Source organism: Bombina bombina, chromosome 2 (assembly GCF_027579735.1).
Source record: "Bombina bombina isolate aBomBom1 chromosome 2, aBomBom1.pri, whole genome shotgun sequence".
Lineage (NCBI taxonomy): Eukaryota > Metazoa > Chordata > Amphibia > Anura > Bombinatoridae > Bombina > Bombina bombina.
The window spans coordinates 1,215,087,365-1,215,109,081 of record NC_069500.1 but is presented as its reverse complement, the minus strand read 5'-3'; the positions used below and the strand labels follow the sequence as shown (position 1 = coordinate 1,215,109,081).

Sequence of the window (21,717 nt, the reverse complement as noted above, 5' to 3'; positions counted from 1 at the left end):
AAGAAAAACATGATTTCTCCTGTTAAGTGTAGTCAGTCCACGGGTCATCCATTACTTATGGGATTATGTCTCCTCCCTAACAGGAAGTGCAAGAGGATCACCCAAGCAGAGCTGCTATATAGCTCCTCCCCTCTACGTCATACCCAGTCATTCTCTTGCACCTAACTAATAGATAGGACGTGTGAGAGGACTGTGGTTGTTATACTTAGTTTTTATTTCTTCAATCAAAAGTTTGTTATTTTAAACAGCACCGGAGTGTGTTGTTTTTTCTCAGGCAGTATTAGAAGAAGAATCTACCTGAGTTTGTATATGATCTTAGCGGTCGTAACTAAGATCCACTTGCTGTTTCTCGGCCATTCTGAGGAGTGAGGTACTTCAGAACAGGGGACAGCGGGCAGGGTTCACCTGCAAGGAGGTATGTTGCAGTATATTATTTTCTAAGGAATGGAATTGACTGAGAAAATACTGCTGATACCGATGTAATGTAAGTGCAGCCTTAAATGCAGTAATAGCGATTGGTATCAGGCTGATATGTATGTATGTTTACACTGAGGTATTTCTAGGGAATGGAACTTCACTAAGAAAATACTGTATACATCTAACTTATATTTAAGCCTCTACTGCAGTGAAAGCTACTAGCAGCAGGCTTTTTAATAACATTTCTTAATTTTACATTTAAAACGTTTACTGGCATGTTAATCGTTTTTCTCTGAGGTACTTGGTGATAAAACGTTATGGGCACTATTTTTCCACTTGGCTGTCGTTTATTTTGAATAAAATCAGTTTACTGAGCTTCCCCACTGTTGTACTAATTGCATTGATGCTACTTTGAATAAAAGCCAATCTGTACATGTAAAGAAAATTTCACCAGACAACGAGGGGGAAGTTATGCCGACTAACTCTCCTCACGTGTCAGTACCTTCGTCTCCCGCTCAGGAGGTGCGTGATATTGTGGCGCCAAGTACATCAGGGCGGCCCTTACAAATCACTTTGCAAGACATGGCTAATGTTATGACGGAAGTATTATCTAAATTGCCAGAACTTAGGGGTAAACGCGACCACTCTGGGGTGAGAACAGAGTACGCTGATAATATTAGAGCCGTGTCTGATACTGCGTCACAATTGGCAGAACATGAAGACGGAGAGCTTCATTCTGTGGGTGACGGATCTGATCCAAATAAACTGGACTCGGACATTTCAAATTTTAAATTTAAGCTTGAGAACCTCCGTGTATTACTAGGGGAGGTATTAGCGGCTCTGAATGATTGTAACACGGTTGCAATTCCAGAGAAATTATGTAGGCTGGATAGATACTATGCGGTACCGGTGTGTACTGACGTTTTTCCTATACCTAAGAGGCTTACAGAGATTATTACCAAGGAGTGTGATAGGCCCGGTGTGCCCTTTTCCCCCCCCTCCTATATTTAGAAAAATGTTTCCAATAGACGCCACCACACGGGACTTATGGCAGACGGTCCCTAAGGTGGAGGGAGCAGTTTCTACTCTGGCTAAGCGCACCACTATCCCGGTGGAGGATAGCTGTGCTTTTTCAGATCCAATGGATAAAAAGTTAGAGGGTTACCTTAAGAAAATGTTTACTCAACAAGGTTTTATATTACAACCCCTCGCATGCATTGCGCCTGTCACGGCTGCGGCGGCATTCTGGTTTGAGTCTCTGGAAGAGACCATTAGCTCAGTTCCATTGGATGAAATTATAGACAAGCTTAGAGTCCTTAAGCTAGCTAATTCATTTATTTCTGATGCCGTAGTACACTTAACTAAGCTTACGGCTAAGAACTCCGGATTCGCCATTCAAGCGCGCAGAGCGCTGTGGCTTAAATCCTGGTCAGCCGATGTGACTTCTAAATCTAAATTGCTTAACATACCTTTCAAAGGGCAAACATTATTCGGGCCCGGTTTGAAAGAGATTATCGCTGACATTACTGGAGGTAAGGGCCATGCCCTGCCTCAAGACAGAGCCAGACCAAGGGCTAAACAGTCTAATTTTCGTGCCTTTCGTAACTTCAAGGCAGGAGCAGCATCAACTTCCTCCGCTCCAAAACAGGAAGGAACTGTTGCTCGCTACAGACAGGGCTGGAAACCTAACCAGTCCTGGAACAAGGGCAAGCAGGCCAGAAAACCTGCTGCCGCCCCTAAGACAGCATGAAGTGAGGGCCCCCGATCCGCAAACAGATCTAGTGGGGGGCAGACTTTTTCTCTTCGCCCAGGCTTGGGCAAGAGATGTCCAGGATCCCTGGGCGTTAGAGATCATATCTCAGGGATATCTTCTGGACTTCAAAGCTTCTCCTCCAAAAGGGAGATTTCATCTTTCAAGGTTGTCAGCAAACCAGATAAAGAAAGAAGCGTTTCTACGCTGTGTACAAGACCTTTTAATAATGGGAGTGATCCATCCGGTTCCACGGTCGGAACAAGGACAAGGGTTTTACTCAAATCTGTTTGTGGTTCCCAAAAAAGAGGGAACCTTCAGACCAATCTTGGATTTAAAGATACTAAACAAATTCCTAAGAGTTCCATCGTTCAAAATGGAAACTATTCGGACAATCTTACCTATGATCCAAAAGGGTCAGTACATGACCACAGTGGATTTAAAAGATGCCTACCTTCACATACCGATTCACAAAGATCATTATCGGTACCTAAGGTTTGCCTTCCTAAACAGGCATTACCAGTTTGTAGCTCTTCCCTTCGGGTTAGCTACAGCTCCAAGAATCTTTACAAAGGTTCTGGGCTCTCTTCTGGCGGTACTAAGACCGCGAGGAATATAGGTAGCTCTGTACTTAGACGACATTCTGATACAAGCGTCAAGTCTCATACAGAGTTAGTTCTGGCATTTCTAAGGTCGCATGGGTGGAAGGTGAACGTAGAAAAGAGTTCTCTATTGCCACTCACAAGAGTTCCCTTCTTGGGGACTCTTATAGATTCTGTAGAAATGAAAATTTACCTGACAGAGACCAGGTCAACGAAACTCCAAAACGCTTGCCGTGTCCTTCATTCCATTCAACGCCCGTCAGTGGCTCAATGCATGGAGGTAATTGGCTTAATGGTAGCGGCAATGGACATAGTTCCTTTTGCACGCCTGCATCTCAGACCACTGCAATTATGCATGCTAGGTCAGTGGAATGGGGATTAGTCAGATTTGTCCCCTATGCTGAATCTGGATCAAGAGACCAGAGATTCTCTTCTATGGTGGCTTTCTCGGCCACATCTGTCCATGGGGATGCCCTTCAGCAGGCCAGATTGGACGATAGTAACAACAGACGCCAGCCTGCTAGGTTGGGGCGCTGTCTGGAATTCCCTGAAGGCTCAGGGGTCATGGACTCAGGAGGAGAAACTCCTTCCAATAAACATTCTGGAATTAAGAGCGGTTTTCAATGCTCTTCTGGCTTGGCCTCAGTTAGCAACTCTGAGGTTCATCAGGTTCCAGTCGGACAACATCACGACTGTGGCTTACATCAACCATCAGGGAGGGACAAAGAGTTCCCTAGCGATGATGGAAGTCTCAAAGATAATTTGCTGGGCAGAGTCTCACTCTTGCCATCTATCAGCGATCCACATCCCTGGAGTGGAGAACTGGGAGGCGGATTTCCTAAGTCGCCAGACTTTTCATCCGGGGGAGTGGGAACTTCATCCGGAGGTATTTGCCCAACTGCTTCGGCGTTGGGGCAAACCAGATCTGGATCTCATGGCATCTCGCCAGAACGCCAAACTTCCTTGGTACGGATCCAGGTCCAGGGACCCGGGAGCGGTGCTTATAGATGCTCTGACAGCACCTTGGGTCTTCAACATGGCTTATGTGTTTCCACCCTTCCCGATGCTTCCTCGATTAATTGCCAGAATCAAACAGGAGAGAGCATCGGTGATTCTAATAGCGCCTGCGTGGCCACGCAGGACCTGGTATGCAGATCTAGTGGACATGACGTCCTGTCCACCATGGTCTCTGCCTCTGAGACAGGACCTTCTGATTCAGGGGCCTTTCAAACATCCAAATATAGTTTCTCTGAGACTGACTGCATGGAGATTGAACGCTTGATTCTATCTAAGCGTGGATTCTCGGAGTCGGTGATTGATACCTTAATACAGGCTAGGAAACCTGTTACCAGGAAAATTTACCATAAAATATGGCGTAAATACTTACATTGGTGCGAATCCAAGAGTTACTCATGGAGTAAGGTTAGGATTCCTAGGATATTGTCTTTTCTACAAGAAGGTTTAGAAAAGGGTTTATCTGCTAGTTCTTTAAAGGGACAGATCTCAGCTCTGTCCATCCTTTTACACAAACGTCTGTCAGAAGTTCCAGACGTTCAGGCTTTTTGTCAGGCTTTGGCCAGGATTAAGCCTGTGTTTAAAACTGTTGCTCCACCGTGGAGCTTAAATTTAGTTCTTAACGTTTTACAGGGTATTCCGTTTGAACCCCTTCATTCCATTGATATCAAGCTGTTCTGTTTTTGATGGCTATTTCCTCGGCTCGAAGAGTCTCTGAGTTATCGGCCTTACATTGTGATTCTCCTTACCTGATTTTTCATTCAGACAAGGTAGTTCTGCGTACTAAACCTGGGTTCTTACCTAAGGTAGTCACTAACAGGAATATCAATCAAGAGATTGTTGTTTCATCATTGTGCCCTAACCCTTCTTCAAAGAAGGAACGACTTCTGCACAATCTGGACGTCGTCCGTGCCCTGAAATTTTATTTGCAGGCAACTAAAGATTTTCGCCAAACTTCTTCCCTGTTTGTCGTTTATTCTGGACAGAGGAGAGGTCACAAAGCTTCGGCTACCTCTCTCTCTTTCTGGCTTCGTAGCATAATACGTTTAGCCTATGAGACTGCTGGACAGCAGCCTCCTGAAAGAATTACAGCTCATTCTACTAGAGCTGTGGCTTCCACCTGGGCCTTTAAAAATGAGGCCTCTGTTGAACAGATTTGCAAGGCTGCAACTTGGTCTTCACTTCACACCTTTTCGAAATTTTACAAATTTGACACTTTTGCTTCTTCGGAGGCTGTTTTTGGGAGAAAGGTTCTTCAGGCAGTGGTTCCTTCCGTGTAAAGAGCCTGCCTGTCCCTCCCGTCATCCGTGTACTTTTAGCTTTGGTATTGGTATCCCATAAGTAATGGATGACCCGTGGACTGACTACACTTAACAGGAGAAAACATAATTTATGCTTACCTGATAAATTCCTTTCTCCTGTAGTGTAGTCAGTCCACGGCCCGCCCTGTTTTTATGGCAGGTCTAAATTTTAAATTATACTCCAGTCACCACTGCACCCTATAGTTTCTCCTTTCTCGTTTGGTTTTCGGTCGAATGACTGGGTATGACGTAGAGAGGAGGAGCTATATAGCAGCTCTGCTTGGGTGATCCTCTTGCACTTCCTGTTAGGGAGGAGACATAATCCCATAAGTAATGGATGACCCGTGGACTGACTACACTACAGGAGAAAGGAATTGATCAGGTAAGCATAAATTATGTTTTTGATGCAGGACAATGCTCCATCACACGCGTCCAAGTACTCCACAGCGTGACTGGCAAGAAAGGGTATAAAAGAAGAAAATCTAATGACATGGCCTCCTTGTTCACCTGATCTGAACCCCATTGAGAACCTGTGGTCCATCATCAAATGTGAGAAAACAGTACACCTCTCTGAACAGTGTCTGGGAGGCTGTGGTTGCTGCTGCACGCAATGTTGATGGTGAACAGATCAAAACACTGACAGAATCCAGGGATGGCAGGCTTTTGAGTGTCCTTGCAAAGAAAGGTGGCTATATTGGTCACTGATTTGTTTTTGTTTTGTTTTTGAATGTCAGAAATGTATATTTGTGAATGTTGAGATGTTATATTGGTTTCACTGGTAAAAATAAATAATTGAAATGGGCATATATTTGTTTTTTGTTAAGTTGCCTAATAATTATGCACAGTAATAGTCACCTGCACACACAGATATCCCCCTAAAATAGCTATAACTAAAAACAAACTAAAAACTACTTCCAAAACTATTCAGCTTTGATATTAATGAGTTTTTTGGGTTCATTGAGAACATTGTTGTTGTTCAATAATAAAATTAATCCTCAAAAATACAACTTGCCTAATAATTCTGCACTCCCTGTAGTTTTGTAATGTTTATTCATTTTAACAATTTCTGTTTACTGTTAACCTTTTTCTTTTTTTTTTATCAGGGCACAAAATGCTTCAATGTGTCAAGCAGCAGCAACAGCTGTTCAGTGACCTGCGGGAGCAATTTGCACGCAGACTTGCAAGCCATTTAAACAATGTCTTTGTTCAGCAGGTAATTCCCCTGTCCTGTACCATATTGATTCCGCAAAGTAAATTATCAACTGGAATGACCTCTTTTTACAGGGAATAGGGGATTTTAGGACAAATATTTTAAACTCTTTAGTAACATAACCACATTTGTAATCTAGATTAAAAAGATCACCCATGTGTGCAACACTTGCATTAGCGCACATATTCCCTTGGTTCTGTTGGAAACTGTTTTATTGCTAGTTTTATGTATAATAAATGATCCATTTTTAGATGTTTTATTAGAGGAGAGACATTATATTGAAGTCCCTGAAGATACTGACGTTTTAAATACATAAATTTGTGTGTCTACCTGCAAGTGAATACTAAGTGGTGTATTATGTTTTGTCTAAATACAGAACTGGTAATATATTCTCTACAAATGCATCACTGTATACATTAGCAGTAATCCTTATCTATTTAAAATAGCTGTTAACGGGATATTAAACTCACATTTTTTTCATTCATAATTCAGATAGAGCATAAGCAACTTTCTAATTTACTCCTATTATCATTTTTTTCTTAGTTCTCTTGGTATCTTTATTTGAAAAGCAGGAATGTAGCAGCCGGCCCATTTTTGGTTCAGAACCTTGGTAGCACTTGCTGATTGGTGGCTAAATGTAGTCACCAATCAGCAAGTGCTAGCCAGGGTTCTGAACAAAAAATGGGTCGGCTACTAAGCTTACATTCCTGCTTTTTCAAATAAAGATACCAAGAGAATGAAGAAATATTAATAATAGGCGTAAATTAGAAAGTTGCTTAAAATTGCATTCTCTATCTGCAAAAGTTTTGCACATTTGTTTTATAAATAACTGTTTTAGCCCAGCTCCTTGTCCTAATCCAATCAGAATGACTGTTGTGTTTTGAATATCTTTCTGTAGCATTCTAGGCTCTTAAAGTGATGGTAAATTTTACTATTTCAGACCATCAATTATTGTTTAACAATAGTTGTTTGTAATAGTCGCTACTTGTTTACATACTGAGCCGTCGGTCCGTGTATAATCTGTATTTGATGAACTGTGGGCATGTGTGTCTTCAAAATTGTAATGCACATATGCGACTCAAGAAAAAAGACGAGAAGCAGACGTCGCTAACGCATGGGCAAAATATATATATATATAATTTTTTTATTATTATTTTTTTTCTTGTGAAACATGCCAAAACGTCATAGCTTTGATTGGAAGATAAAAAAAAATGTCATGGATTAGAAAAAAAAATTGTCTTTTCTTCGGGGCTAATGGTGGATAACATAGGCAAGAAGCGCTTAGATATATTTTAATATAGTAAGTTGTAAAATATGTATTTTTGATGATTTTAACTCGTATATTATTTTTTAATGGCGCTTAGTATATAGTTTGAATTTACCATCCCTTTAAGATATGGCGGTATTCTATTCCTAAACATTGTTGGCATAATTTTTGTCAGTGTAATAGTTCTATTTATGGAAAAATTAAAGTCTTATCAAAGTTGAAAACTTTTTATTCAGCATGAAACAGACAGCATAAAAAGGGAACTTGAAGAAAGGAGCAGTCCTTTAACAGAAGTCTGATCAGGAGTTTAGAATGGTGTATGAGCATCTGCTACTCCTATTGGTATTAACAATTTCTCCATCAGGTTTATAAACATGAACAATATGTATAACTATAGTTCGTCATTCAAGGCCCTCTTCAAATGATTGTACTTCTATATTTTATCTCTTACCAGTTTACTCTGCTCTTCCCATATTTGTATAACAGAACCTACTATCTATCTATGGCTGTGAGTACATTGGGTTTGGTTAAAAAAAAGGCTTGTTTTGTTTTACTAATAGCTTGCTATACATTTGTCAATTGCAAATGTTCCGTTTTCTGGACTGAAATAAAGGGTATGTTCTTTTTTTTTTTCTATTCTACAGTGTTTCAGTTTACATCAAAATTATGTTATCAAAGTATTTGCGTTTTATTATGTGCTTTATAATAATATCTGTATATTATGCAAGGATGCATGTTTATAGTTGGTGTGTGACATGGAATATTGATGTATTAATTAGCATGCCTTTGCTGTTTTATAACTAAAATCTTGACGTTTGTTGTGCGGCCTTACAAGCATAATTTGCAGAGTAAGAAGTGAAAATCAGTAAATGTGTGTGCATTGGTTACATGGACAGCTATGTTTTTTTATATTAATACAATGTGCTTACTAAAAGTCCATGAGTTAAAAATGGCAGGAAATAGCATTTTATTTTTGGATGTTGCTATAGACTACACTATTAGGTCAAACTTCTGTATTAGCAGTTAACATATTTCACTGACTAGTGCATGCCATCCATTTGTGATATGCATTTAGTTATCGGTATGGAGCGTATTTGTATCTTATGCAAAATACCACTATTGATGGTGATTACGTATGAGGCTTTTTCAATACTGACATGTTTATTGATTGCCAATACTTAAGAGGATGTGTATGCATTTATTTGTGTTCCACCATAAAGAAGGCATTAAAAATCCATTCAGCAGAATTATTATTTCTCTTGTTAAGTGTATCCAGTCCATGGATCATCCATTACTTATGGGATATTCTCCTTCCCAACAGGAAGTTGCAAGAGTTCACCCACAGCAGAGCTGCTATATAGCTCCTCCCCTAACTGCCATATCCAGTCATTCTCTTGCAACTCTCAACATAGATGGAGGTCGTAAGAGGTGTGTGGTGTTTTATACTTAGTTTATTTCTTCAATCAAAAGTTTGTTATTTTTAAATGGTACCGGAGTGTACTGTTTATCTCAGGCAGTATTTAGAAGAAGAATCTGCTTGCGTTTTCTATGATCTTAGCAGAAGTAACTAAGATCCATTGCTGTTCTCACATATTCTGAGGAGTGAGGTAACTTCAGAGAGGGAATGGCGTGCAGGTTTTCCTGCAATAAGGTATGTGCAGTTAATATTTTTCTAGGGATGGAATTTGCTAGAAAATACTGCTGATACCGGAGTAATGTAAGTAAAGCCTTAAATGCAGTGATAGCGACTGGTATCAGGCTTATTAATAGAGATACATACTCTTATAAAAGTGTAATTTAAAACGTTTGCTGGCATGTTTAATCGTTTTTTATATATGTTTGGTGATAAAACTTATTGGGGCCTAGTTTTTTCCACATGGCTGGCTTAAATTTTGCTTAGAAACAGTTTCCTCAGGCTTTCCACTGTTGTAATATGAGTGGGAGGGGCCTATTTTAGCGCTTTTTTGCACAGTTAAAATTACAAAATGAATCATCCAGCTTCCCTCAGCAGTCCCATGAATACTACAGGACATCTCTAAAGGGCTAAAAAGGCTTCCAAAATCGTTTATAGGGAAGGTAATCCACAGCACAGCTGTGGCAGTTTTGTTGTGTCTGTTAAAAAATGTCTGTCGTTTTTTTGATCCGTTTTTTGCATTAAGGGGTTAATCATCCATTTGCAAGTGGATGCAATGCTCTGTTAACTTATTACATATACTGTAAAAATTTTGTTTGATTTACTGCCTTTTTTTTTCACTGTTTTTCAAATTTTGACAAAATTTGTTTCTCTTAAAGGCACAGTAACGGTTTTTATATTTGCTTGTTAACTTGATTTAAAGTGTTTTCCAAGCTTACTAGTCTCATTTCTAGTCTGTACTAACATGTCTGACATAGAGGAAGCTCCTTGTTCATTATGTTTAAAAGCCATGGTGGAACCCCATCTTAGAATGTGTACCAGATGTACTGATTTCATGTTAAGCAATAAAGATAATTTTTTGTCTTTAAAAACATTATCACCAGAGGATTCTGTTGAGGGGGAAGTTATGCCGACTAACTCTCCCCACGTGTCAGACCCTTTGACTCCCGATTCAGGGACTCACGCTCAAATGGCGCCAAGTACATCAAGGGCGCCCATAGCGTTTATTTTACCAGAGGATTCTGTCAAGGGGGAAGTTATGCCGACTAACTCTCCCCACGTGTCAGACTCTTCAACTCCCGCTTCAGGGACTCACGCTCAAATGGCGCCAAGTACATCAAGGGCGCTCATAGCGTTTATTTTGCAAGACATGGCGAAAGTTATGAATAATACTCTGGCAGCAGTATTAGTCAGACTACCTGAAATTAAAGGAAAGCAAGATAGCTCTGGGGGTAGATACAGAGCATACAGATGCGTCAAGAACCATGTCTGATACTGCCTCACAATATGCAGAAGCTGAGGGGAGCTTCAGTCTGTGGGTGATATTTTTGACTCAGGGAAGATGATTTAACCTGATTCCGATATTTCTACATTTAAAATTTATGCTTGAGGTCCTCCACTTGTTGCTCAGGGAGGTTTTAGCAGCTCTGAATGACTGTGTTACAATCACAGTGCCAGAGAAATTGTGTAGACTGAATAAATACTATGCAGTGCCTGTGTGTACTGATGTTTTTCCAATACCTAAAGAGGTTTACAGAAATTATTAATAAGGAATGGGATAGACCAGGTGTGTCGTTCTCTTCCCCTCCTATTTTTAGAAAAATGTTTCTAACAGATGCCACCACACGTGACTTATGGAAGACAGTCCCTAAGGTGGAGAGAAGAGTTTCTACTCTAGCTAAGCGTACCACTATCCCTGTCGAGGACAGTTGTGCTTTTTTAGATCCAATGGATAAAAAATTAGAGGGTTACCTTAGGAAAATGTTTATTCAACAAGGTTTTATCCTGCAGCCCTTGCATGCATTGCTCCTGTCACTGCTGCTGCAGCGTTCTGGTTGGAGTCTCTGGATGAGGCTTTACAGGTAGCGACTCCATTGGATGAATATACTTGTCAAGCTTAGAGCACTTAAGCTAGCCAATTCCTTTGTTTCTGATGCCTTTGTTCATTTGACTAAACTAACGGCTAAGAATTCTGTTTTTACTATACTGGCGCGCAGAGCTCTATGGCTTATATCATGGTCAGCTGTCGTGACTTTAATAAATAAGCTACTTAACTTCCCTTCAAGGGGCAGACCCTATTAGGGCCTGGTTTGAAGGAGATCATTGCTAATATCACTGGAGGAAAAGGTCATGCCCTTCCTCAGGACAGGTCGAAATCAAGGGCCAAAAAAGTCTAATTTTCGTGCCTTTCGAAAGTTCAAGGCAGGTGTGGCATCAACTTCCTCTAAGGCAAATCAAGAGGGTACTTTTGCTCAGTCCATGATGGTCTGGAGACAACCGGACCTGGAACAAAGATAAGCAGGCCAAGGAGCCTGCTGCTGCCTCTTAGACAGCATGAAGGAACGGTCCCCTATCCGGTAACGGATCCTGTAGGGGGCAGACTTTCATTTTTCGCCCAGGCATGGGCAAGAGATGCCCAGGATCCCTGGGCATTGGAAATTATATCCCAGAGATATCTTCTGGATTTCAAAGCTTCCCCTCCGAAAAAGAGGAGATTTTACCTTTCACAATTATCTGCACACCAGATAAAGAAAGAGGCATTCTTACATTGTGTACGAGACCCATCCAGTTCCAAGACAGGAACAGGGACAGAGTTTTTCTCAAATCTGTTTGTGGTTCCCAAGGAGAGGGAACCTTCAGACCTATTTTGGATTTAAAGATCTTAAACAAATTCCTTAGAATTCCATCATTTAAGATGGAAACTATTCGTACCATCTTAACTATGATCCAGGAGAGTCAATAGAGGACTACAATGGATTTGAAGGATACTTATCCTCACATAACGATGCATAAGGATCACCATCGTTTTTCAGGTTTGCCTTTCTAGACAGGCATTACCAGTTTGTTGCTCTTTCCTTTGGGTTAACTACAGCCCCAAGAATCTTTATGGAGGTTCTGGGGTCGCTTTGGCGGTCCTTAGGCCACGTGGCATAGAAGTGGCCCCTTATTTAGGCGTTGAACATCCAAATTGCCAAGTCTCATACGGATGTAGTACTGGCATTTCTGAGATCGCAGGGGTGGAAAGTGAACAAGGAAGGAGTTATCTATCCCCAATCTCAAGGGTTTCCTTCCTAGGGACTCTGATAGATTCTGCAGAAATGAAAATTTACCTGACGGAGTCCAGGTTGTCAAAGTTTCTAACTTACTGCCGTGTTCTTCATTCCATCCGCGCCCTTCGGTGGCTCGGTACATGAATGTAATCGGCCTAATGGTAGCGGCAAGGGACATAGTACCGTTTGCACGCCTACATTTCAGACCGCTGCAACTATGCATGCTCAGTCAATGGAACGGGGATTACACAGATTTTTCCCCTTCTTAAATCTGGACCAAGAGGCCAGAGATTCTCTTCTCTGGTGGCTATCTCGGGTCCATCTGTCCAAGGGTATGACCTTCCGCAGGTCAGATGGGACAGTTGTTACAACATATGCCAACCTTTTAGGTTGGGATACAGTCTGGGACTCCCTGAAGACTCAGGGATAGTGGACTCAGGAGGAGACCCTCCTTCTAATAAATATTCTGGAACTGGGAGCGATATTCCATGCTCTTCAGGCTTGGCCTCAGTTAGCAACTCTGAGGTACATCAGATTCAGTCGGACAATATCACGACTGTGGCTTACATCAACCATCAAGGGGGAACAGAAGTTCCCTAGCGATGTTAGAAGTCTTAAAATAATTCACTGGACAGAGACTCTCTCTTGTCTATCAACTCTCCATATCCCAGGTGTTGAGAACTGGGAGGTGGATTTTCTAAGTCGTCAGACTTTTCTCCCGGGGAAGTGGGAATTCCCTCCGGAGGTCTTTGCACAAGATCAAGCAGGAGAGTGCTTTGGTGTTTTTAACAGCGCCTGCGTGGCCACGCAGGACCTGGTATGCAGATCTGGTGGACATGTCATTCTTTCCATCATGGTCTCTGCTTCTGAGACAGGACCCTCTACCTCAGGGTCCTTTCAACCATCTAAATTAAACTTCTCTGAGATGGACTGCCTGGAGACTGAACGCTTGATGTTATCAAAGCATGGCTTCTCCGAGTCAGTCATTGATACCTTAATACAGACATGAAAGCCTGTCTCTAGGAAAATTGAACATAGATATGGTGTAAATATCTTATTGATATGAATCCAAGGGTTACTCATGGAGTAAAGTCAGGATTCCCAGGATACTATCTTTTCTCCAAGATGATTTTGAGAAAAGGGTTGTCAGCTAGTTCCTTAAAAGGACAGATTCCTACTCTGTCTATTCTTTTGCACAAGCGTCTGGCAGATACTCCAGACGTTCAGGCATTTTGTCAGGCTTTGTTTAGAACCAAGCCTGTGTCTAAACCTGTTGCTCCGCCATGGAGCTTAAACCTGATTATTAAGGTTCTTCAAGGAGTTCTGTTTGAACCTCTTCATTCTATAGATATCAAACTTTTTATCTTGGAAAGTTCCTTTTTGGTAGATATTTCCTCGGCTTGTAGAATCTCCGAGTTATCTGCTTTACAATGTGATTCTCCTTATCTGGTCCTCCGATACGGATAAGGTAGGCCTGCGTATCAAAACTGGGTTTTTTACCTAAGGTGGTATCCAACAAGAATATCACTCAAGAGAGTGTTGTTCCATTCTTGTATCCTAATCCTTCTTCAAAGATGGAACGTCTATTACACAATTTGGACGTGGTTCGTGCTTTAAAGTTTTACTTACAAGCTACTTCAGATTTTCATCAAACATTTACTTTTTTTGTTGTCTACTCTGGACAGAGGAGAGGTCAAAAGACTTCAGCAACCTCTCTTTCTTTTTGGTTAAAAGCATAATTCGTTTAGCTTATGAGACTGCTGGACAGCAGCCTCCTGAAGGGATTACAGCTCATTCTACTAGAGCTGTGGCTTTCACTTGGGCCTTTTTAAAATGAGGCTTCTGTTGAACAGATTTACAAGACGGCGTCTTGGTCTGCGCTTCATACTTTGCTTCTTCGGAGGCTATTTTTGGGAGAAAGGATTTTTTTTTTCAGGCAGTGGTACCTTCAGTTTAAGTACCTGCCTTCTCCCTCCCTTCATCCGTGTACTTTAGCTTTGGTATTGGTATCCCATAAGTAATGGATGATCCGTGGACTTGATACACTTAACAAGAGAAAACATAATTTATGCTTACCTGATAAATTTATTTCTCTTGTAGTGTATCCAGTCCACGGCCCGCCCTGTCATTTTAAGGCAGGTAATTTTTTCATTTAAACTACAGTCACCACTGCACCCTATGGTTTTTCCTTTCTCTGCATGTTTTCGGTCGAATGACTGGATGTGGCAGTTAGGGGAGGAGCTATATAGCAGCTCTGCTGTGGGTGAACTCTTGCAACTTCCTGTTGGGAAGGAGAATATCCCATAAGTAATGGATGATCCGTAGACTGGATACACTACAAGAGAAATAAATTTATCAGGTAAGCATAAATTATGTTTTTTTAAAAAATTTTTGTAAAACTGATGGTCTTTTTCTAGAAAAAAAATACTTTTCTTGCCAGACTTTAGGAGGTTCATCACGGCCTACTAATACAGCTGTGGAGGTTACTCACAGGGCATGGCTGGCTGCCATGATACCAGTAAAGCTCCTGGCAGGCTGGTCTGCTCCTGATGGGCTGGTTTGTTCCCCTTCTCTTTTGAATGAGACCCTGATCACATGAGATCAATGGTGACGGATTGCTTGGGTGTTATAATGTTCCTTAGGCATATTGCCAGGCAGCCATACACTCAAATGTACAGGGCCTAGTAACTTCATGATGAAGAGAAATGTGTGAAAAGGCCACAGACTTTATAGGGCAGAGCTAGGCTACCATAAGCTAATGGATGTCAGTCTGAATCAAGATAAAGGGTGAATACTATGATGATGACAACTACACAGGTGTTATCCACAAAGGCAGCACAGGTTTCTGTTGGGAGTACAGTCTTCTGCTCTTAGTTCCTAAGAGGAAGGCTTCTAACGGTATCACACAGACTCTACACTAGGAAACAGGAAAAAATAAGGTGTTTCATGTAGGAACAGGGGAAGAACACAAATGGAAAATACTGACAGGGAGTCTGAAGTCTCCAGAAATCATAAACTTTATTCCAGGTTAAAATAAATCCAAAGCTCCAATTCTGATCAGTTTGTTTTAACCTGGAATAAATGTTACGGCATATCTGATTAAAACAATAGTGGTTGATTGAATCAGTATTGGTAACAGTCTTATGTAACTGAATGCTATTTTTTTAGATCCCTCATTTGTGTGTAGTTAACAATTTCATGTTATTTCCATCTTAATATGAGGAGAGTCCACGGCTTCATTCCTTACTTGTGGAAATTCAGAACCTGGCCACCAGGAGGAGGCAAAGACACCCCAGCCAAAGGCTTTAAATACCTCCCCCACTCCCCTCATCTCCCAGTCATTCTTTGCCTTTCGTCACAGGAGGATGGCAGAGAAGTGTCAGAAGATTCAGAGTAGTCTGTTATGGAGGGTAGTACTCTTCGTTATGGGACTGGAGTTTTAAGTAGTCTTGTCAGCCTCTCAGTGAGAGCATTGACGAAAGTTAGTCTGGAGATGCAGGGAAACCATCCAGACTTAACAGCTCCTAAGCAATCAGTGTTGACGAGTTTCACTGCCTGCTTCTATCACTCAAGTCCATGTCTGGTAAGATTGTTTCATTTTATATAGTATTATAACATAAGAAAACAGGGTCACAGTGTGACTCCTTTATCTGTATGAAATCAAGGGATAATATCTCCGGAAGGGGATTATTGAAAAGGGGGGATTTATACATGATTTACTTTGTTTTATGCTGCGACATGTGTGAGAGGAGGCTCTGGCAGATGTGGGAACATTCAGGCGTTTTACTTTCGTTTGGATAACTGTGCAGCCTGTCAGTTTGGCACGCTTTTCTTCCTGTAGCAGGGGCGGTCCTGCATGGCACTCCATGTGACCGGGTGTGGCCTCATTAACTTCGTCTTTCCTGACCGTGCGGTTTAAAGGAGAAGAAGCGGTTCCTCTGTGGGGCCTGGTTCATAGGAGGTGGTGAGTCCCCCGGCCATTGGGGTATAAAGGTGCCATTTACTTTTTCTTTAGTCCATTGTAAAAGCGCAAGCTATGGAGGAGCATTAGTGGGTACTCCCTCTTTACCAAGAGCTAATACCTGTTTTTATTGTGAGGCTACGGTATATCCGCCTGCTCAATTATGTTCCACATGCCTTGATAAAGTTATTATATCTAAAAAGACTAAGATGTTTAGTACAACTGAGCCGTCCACCTCTGAGGGGTCTCCGTCCCGTGAGGTGCGTTCCCTGAAGTCATTTCCGATTACACATGCAGCTCCCCATTGCACAACTAATCCTCCTTTGGGAGGGGCCCTCTTACCGCTAGACTTTTCTGAACAGTTGCAAATAGCAGTGTCTGCGGCCTTTAGTGCTTTACCTCGCCCTGGCAAATATTAAGAATGAATGGGAAAGACTTGGATCCTCTTTTTTTCCCCTTCCTCTTCCTTTAAAAAGTTGTTCCCGGTTACTGACTCCCAATTATAGTTGTGGGGATCTGTCCCTAATGTGGATGGAGCTATCTCCATGCTTGCTAAACTCACCACTATCCTGCTTGAGGATAGTTCATCGTTTTGAAGAGCTCATGGATAAGAAGCTAGAAGCTCTGTTGAGAAAGATGTTTCAGCACACTGGGTTATTTCAGCCTGCATTGGCAGTTGCTGCGGTGGCTGAAGCTGCTACCTATTGGTGCGACTCTCTCTCTGAGATGATCGAGGTGGAAACTCCCCTCGAGGAGATCCAGGAAAGAATTAAGGCCTTAAGGGTAGATAATTTGTTTATTTGCGATGCAAACATGCAGACTATTCGCTTGAATGCCAAGACATCAGACTTTTCTGTTCTAGCCAGTAGGGCTCTGTGACTGAAGTCTTGGTCTGCTGACATGACTTTAAAATCTAGATTGCTTTCCCTTCCATTTAAAGGGCCATTATACACTCACAAAAATATGAGCTATTTAAATAAAGCACTCAAAGAAGATAAAGTTTGTAATTGACATGTATTATCAATTTTGCTTCTAAGGTGCCTAAAAATGATGATAAAGTGTACATTGCTCTGACTATATTTGAATACGTTCGTAATACCCACTAGCTACAGACAAAGGCTTTTTTCCTCAGTCCCTAGCTAGTCCTGACAGTCAGCCCCCATGCTGAAGCTGTCTGTGTAATCTTCAATCCCCTCACCTCGCACTTTACAAACGCAGCTTTACAGAAATCACAACAAGATTCAACTCTGATCCTACACCATGAGTCTGACCAGTCCGATCAAGACTTTAATTGCATAAAAGTGCTGTACTGTATATAGTCAGAATACTTTAGCAGATACTACGACTGCTTTTTACACTCACGTCAATTCCCATTAACTGTTTGCCCTCTGAGCATTTAATTCAAATCTAATTCAGAGTATGTAAATAGAATGTAATGCGTATGCCAGTACTAAGGAGTTTATAATATATATATATATATATATATATATATATATATCTCATTTACATAGCATATATACCTGCCAACCATCCACAGTTGTCCATCCCTCAAACAAGGCAGTGAAATGTTGGCATCAAGTACTCGAATTAGAAAAAAATATGTAGCAAAGATTCAATAGCGAGCAGCGGTCTACCTTCAATGCCGCTGACCCACTGTCAATCACAATCAGATCCGGAGTGAGAGGACAGTCACTGGAGCGGCACTGCGGCAGTCTATAAGTGTGATAAACTGCATAGCAGCATAAAGGACCAAGCAGCGTCTGCCTTCACTGATTATGCAGCTGAGCCTGTCACACCAGGTGCAAGTGTTGGGGGGTGCTATGTTGAGAACGCCAGCTACATACAGAGACTGGAGGTGCTTCTATCTACAAAGAGTTTTTTTTCATACTATTGTACTGATGGGGCTAAACTACCACTTGGCCCACTCCCGTTACAGACATCACCAATTCAGCTTGTCTATACAACATCTCTGGAAGTCTAGCCACATCAGTACAATAGTATAGAAAAAAACTCCATTGTAGATAGCAACACCTACGGTCTCTGTATGTAGCTGGCATTCTCTATATAGCACCCCCCACCACTTACACCCGGTGTGACAGGCTCAGCTGCATAATTAGTGGTCCTTTTATGCTGCAACGTTGTCTATCACACTTATAGACTGCCGCAGTGCTGCTCCAGTGACTGTCTTCTCACTCCGGATCTGATTGTGATTGACAGCGGGTCAATGGCAGTGAAGGTAGACCGCTGCTCGCTATTGAATCTTTGCTTCATATTTTTTTCTAATTATAGTACTTGATGCCAACGTTTCACTGCCTTGTTTGAGGGATGGACAACTGTGGATGGTTGGCTGGAATATATGTTATGTAAATGAGATATGTATGTGTGTGTGTGTGTGTATGTATGTATATATGTGTGTGTGTATGTGTGTATATATATATATATATATATATATATATATATATTCCTTAGTACTGGCATATACAGTACCTTCTATTTACATACTCTGAATTAGATTTTAATTAAATGCTCAGAGGGCAAACAGTTACTGGGAATTGGCATGAGTGTAAAAAGCAGCCGTAGTATCTGCTAAAGTATTCTGACTATATACAGTATAGCACTTTTATGCAATTAAAGTCTTGATCGGACTGGTCAGACTCATGGTGTAGGATCAGAGTTGAATCTTGTTGTGATTTCTGTAAAGCTGTGTTTGTAAAGTGCGAGGTGAAGGGATTGAAGATTACACAGACAGCATCAGCATTGGGTCTGGCTGTAAGCACTAGCTAGGGACTGAGGAAAAAAGCCTTTGTCTGTAGCTAGTGGGTATTATGAACGTATTCAAATATAGTCAAAACAATGTACTGTACACTTTATCATAATTTTTAGGCACTTTAGAAGCAAAATTGATAATACATGTCAATTAAAAACTATCTTTTTCTCCAACATAGGTGTGTCCGGTCCACGGCGTCATCCTTACTTGTGGGATATTCTCTTCCCCAACAGGAAATGGCAAAGAGCCCAGCAAAGCTGGTCACATGATCCCTCCTAGGCTCCGCCTACCCCAGTCATTCTCTTTGCCGTTGTACAGGCAACATCTCCACGGAGATGGCTTAGAGTTTTTTAGTGTTTAACTGTAGTTTTTATTATTCAATCAAGAGTTTGTTATTTTAAAATAGTGCTGGTATGTACTATTTACTCAGAAACAGAAAGGAGATGAAGATTTCTGTTTGTATGAGGAAAATGATTTTAGCAACCGTTACTAAAATCCATGGCTGTTCCACACAGGACTGTTGAGAGGAATTAACTTCAGTTGGGGGAACAGTGAGCAGTCTCTTGCTGCTTGAGGTATGACACATTCTAACAAGACGATGTAATGCTGGAAGCTGTCATTTTCCCTATGGGATCCGGTAAGCCATGTTTATTAAGATAGTAAATAAGGGCTTCACAAGGGCTTATTAAGACTGTAGACTTTTTCTGGGCTAAATCGATTCATTATTAACACATATTTAGCCTTGAGGAATCATTTAATCTGGGTATTTTGATAAGATTATATCGGCAGGCACTTTTTTAGACACCTTATTCTTTAGGGGCTTTCCCAAATCATAGGCAGAGCCTCATTTTCGCGCCGGTGTTGCGCACTTGTTTTTGAGAGGCATGACATGCAGTCGCATGTGTGAGGAGCTCTGATACATAGAAAAGACTTTCTGAAGGCGTCATTTGGTATCGTATTCCCCTTTGGGCTTGGTTGGGTCTCAGCAAAGCAGATACCAGGGACTGTAAAGGGGTTAAAGTTCAAAACGGCTCCGGTTCCGTTATTTTAAGGGTTAAAGCTTCCAAATTTGGTGTGCAATACTTTTAAGGCTTTAAGACACTGTGGTGAAAATTTGGTGAATTTTGAACAATTCCTTCATATTTTTTCGCAATTGCAGTAATAAAGTGTGTTCAGTTTATAATTTAAAGTGACAGTAACGGTTTTATTTTAAAACGTTTTTTGTACTTTGTTATCAAGTTTATGCCTGTTTAACATGTCTGAACTACCAGATAGACTGTGTTCTGAATGTGGGGAAGCCAGAGTTCCTTCTCATTTAAATAAATGTGATTTATGTGACAATGACAATGATGCCCAAGATGATTCCTCAAGTGAGGGGAGTAAGCATGGTACTGCATCATTCCCTCCTTCGTCTACACGAGTCTTGCCCACTCAGGAGGCCCCTAGTACATCTAGCGCGCCAATACTCCTTACTATGCAACAATTAACGGCTGTAATGGATAATTCTGTCAAAAACATTTTAGCCAAAATGCACACTTATCAGCGTAAGCGCGACTGCTCTGTTTTAGATACTGAAGAGCATGACGACGCTGATAATAATGGTTCTGAAGGACCCCTAAACCAGTCTGATGGGACCAGGGAGGTTTTGTCTGAGGGAGAAATTACAGATTCAGGGAACATTTCTCAACAAGCTGAACCTGATGTGATTACGTTTAAATTTAAGTTGGAACATCTCCGCGCTCTGCTTAAGGAGGTATTATCCACTCTGGATGATTGTGACAATTTGGTCATCCCAGAGAAGCTATGTAAAATGGACAAGTTCCTAGAGGTCCCGGGGCTCCCAGAAGCTTTTCCTATACCCAAGCGGGTGGCGGACATTGTAAATAAAGAATGGGAAAGGCCCGGTATTCCTTTCGTCCCTCCCCCCATATTTAAAAAATTGTTTCCTATGGTCGACCCCAGAAAGGACTTATGGCAGACAGTCCCCAAGGTCGAGGGAGCGGTTTCCACTTTAAACAAACGCACCACTATACCCATAGAAGATAGTTGTGCTTTCAAAGATCCTATGGATAAAAAATTAGAAGGTTTACTTAAAAAGATGTTTGTTCAGCAGGGTTACCTTCTACAACCAATTTCATGCATTGTCCCTGTCGCTACAGCCGCATGTTTCTGGTTCGATGAGCTGGTAAAGGCGGTCGATAGTGATTCTCCTCCTTATGAGGAGATTATGGACAGAATCAATGCTCTCAAATTGGCTAATTCTTTCACCCTAGACGCCACTTTGCAATTGGCTAGGTTAGCGGCTAAGAATTCTGGGTTTGCTATTGTGGCGCGCAGAGCGCTTTGGTTGAAATCTTGGTCAGCTGATGCGTCTTCCAAGAACAAGCTACTTAACATTCCTTTCAAGGGGAAAACGCTGTTTGGCCCTGACTTGAAAGAGATTATCTCTGATATCACTGGGGGTAAGGGCCATGCCCTTCCTCAGGATCGGCCTTTCAAGGCCAAAAATAAACCTAATTTTCGTCCCTTTCGTAGAAACGGACCAGCCCAAAGTGCTACGTCCTCTAAGCAAGAGGGTAATACTTCTCAAGCCAAGCAAGCTTGGAGACCAATGCAAGGCTGGAACAAGGGAAAGCAGGCCAAGAAACCTGCCACTGCTACCAAGACAGCATGAAATGTTGGCCCCCGATCCGGGACCGGATCTGGTGGGGGGCAGACTCTCTCTTCGCTCAGGCTTGGGCAAGA

General features: G+C 41.6%; 1 protein-coding gene across 9 annotated transcripts in view; it reads left to right on the top strand.

Moving 5' to 3' along the window:
- Positions 1-21,717, top strand: part of EXOC1 (exocyst complex component 1) — a 290,111-nt gene that overhangs the window by 24,655 nt on the left and 243,739 nt on the right. For 5 of the 9 annotated variants that reach the window (XM_053703947.1, XM_053703946.1, XM_053703949.1 and 2 more), the window contains 2 exons: positions 6,188-6,297; positions 8,016-8,069. In XM_053703947.1, the coding sequence (XP_053559922.1) occupies positions 6,188-6,297; positions 8,016-8,069 (164 nt within the window). The remainder of the gene's footprint in view (positions 1-6,187; positions 6,298-8,015; positions 8,070-21,717) is intronic. The other 4 variants (XM_053703952.1, XM_053703954.1, XM_053703955.1 and 1 more) reach the window with 1 other exon arrangement.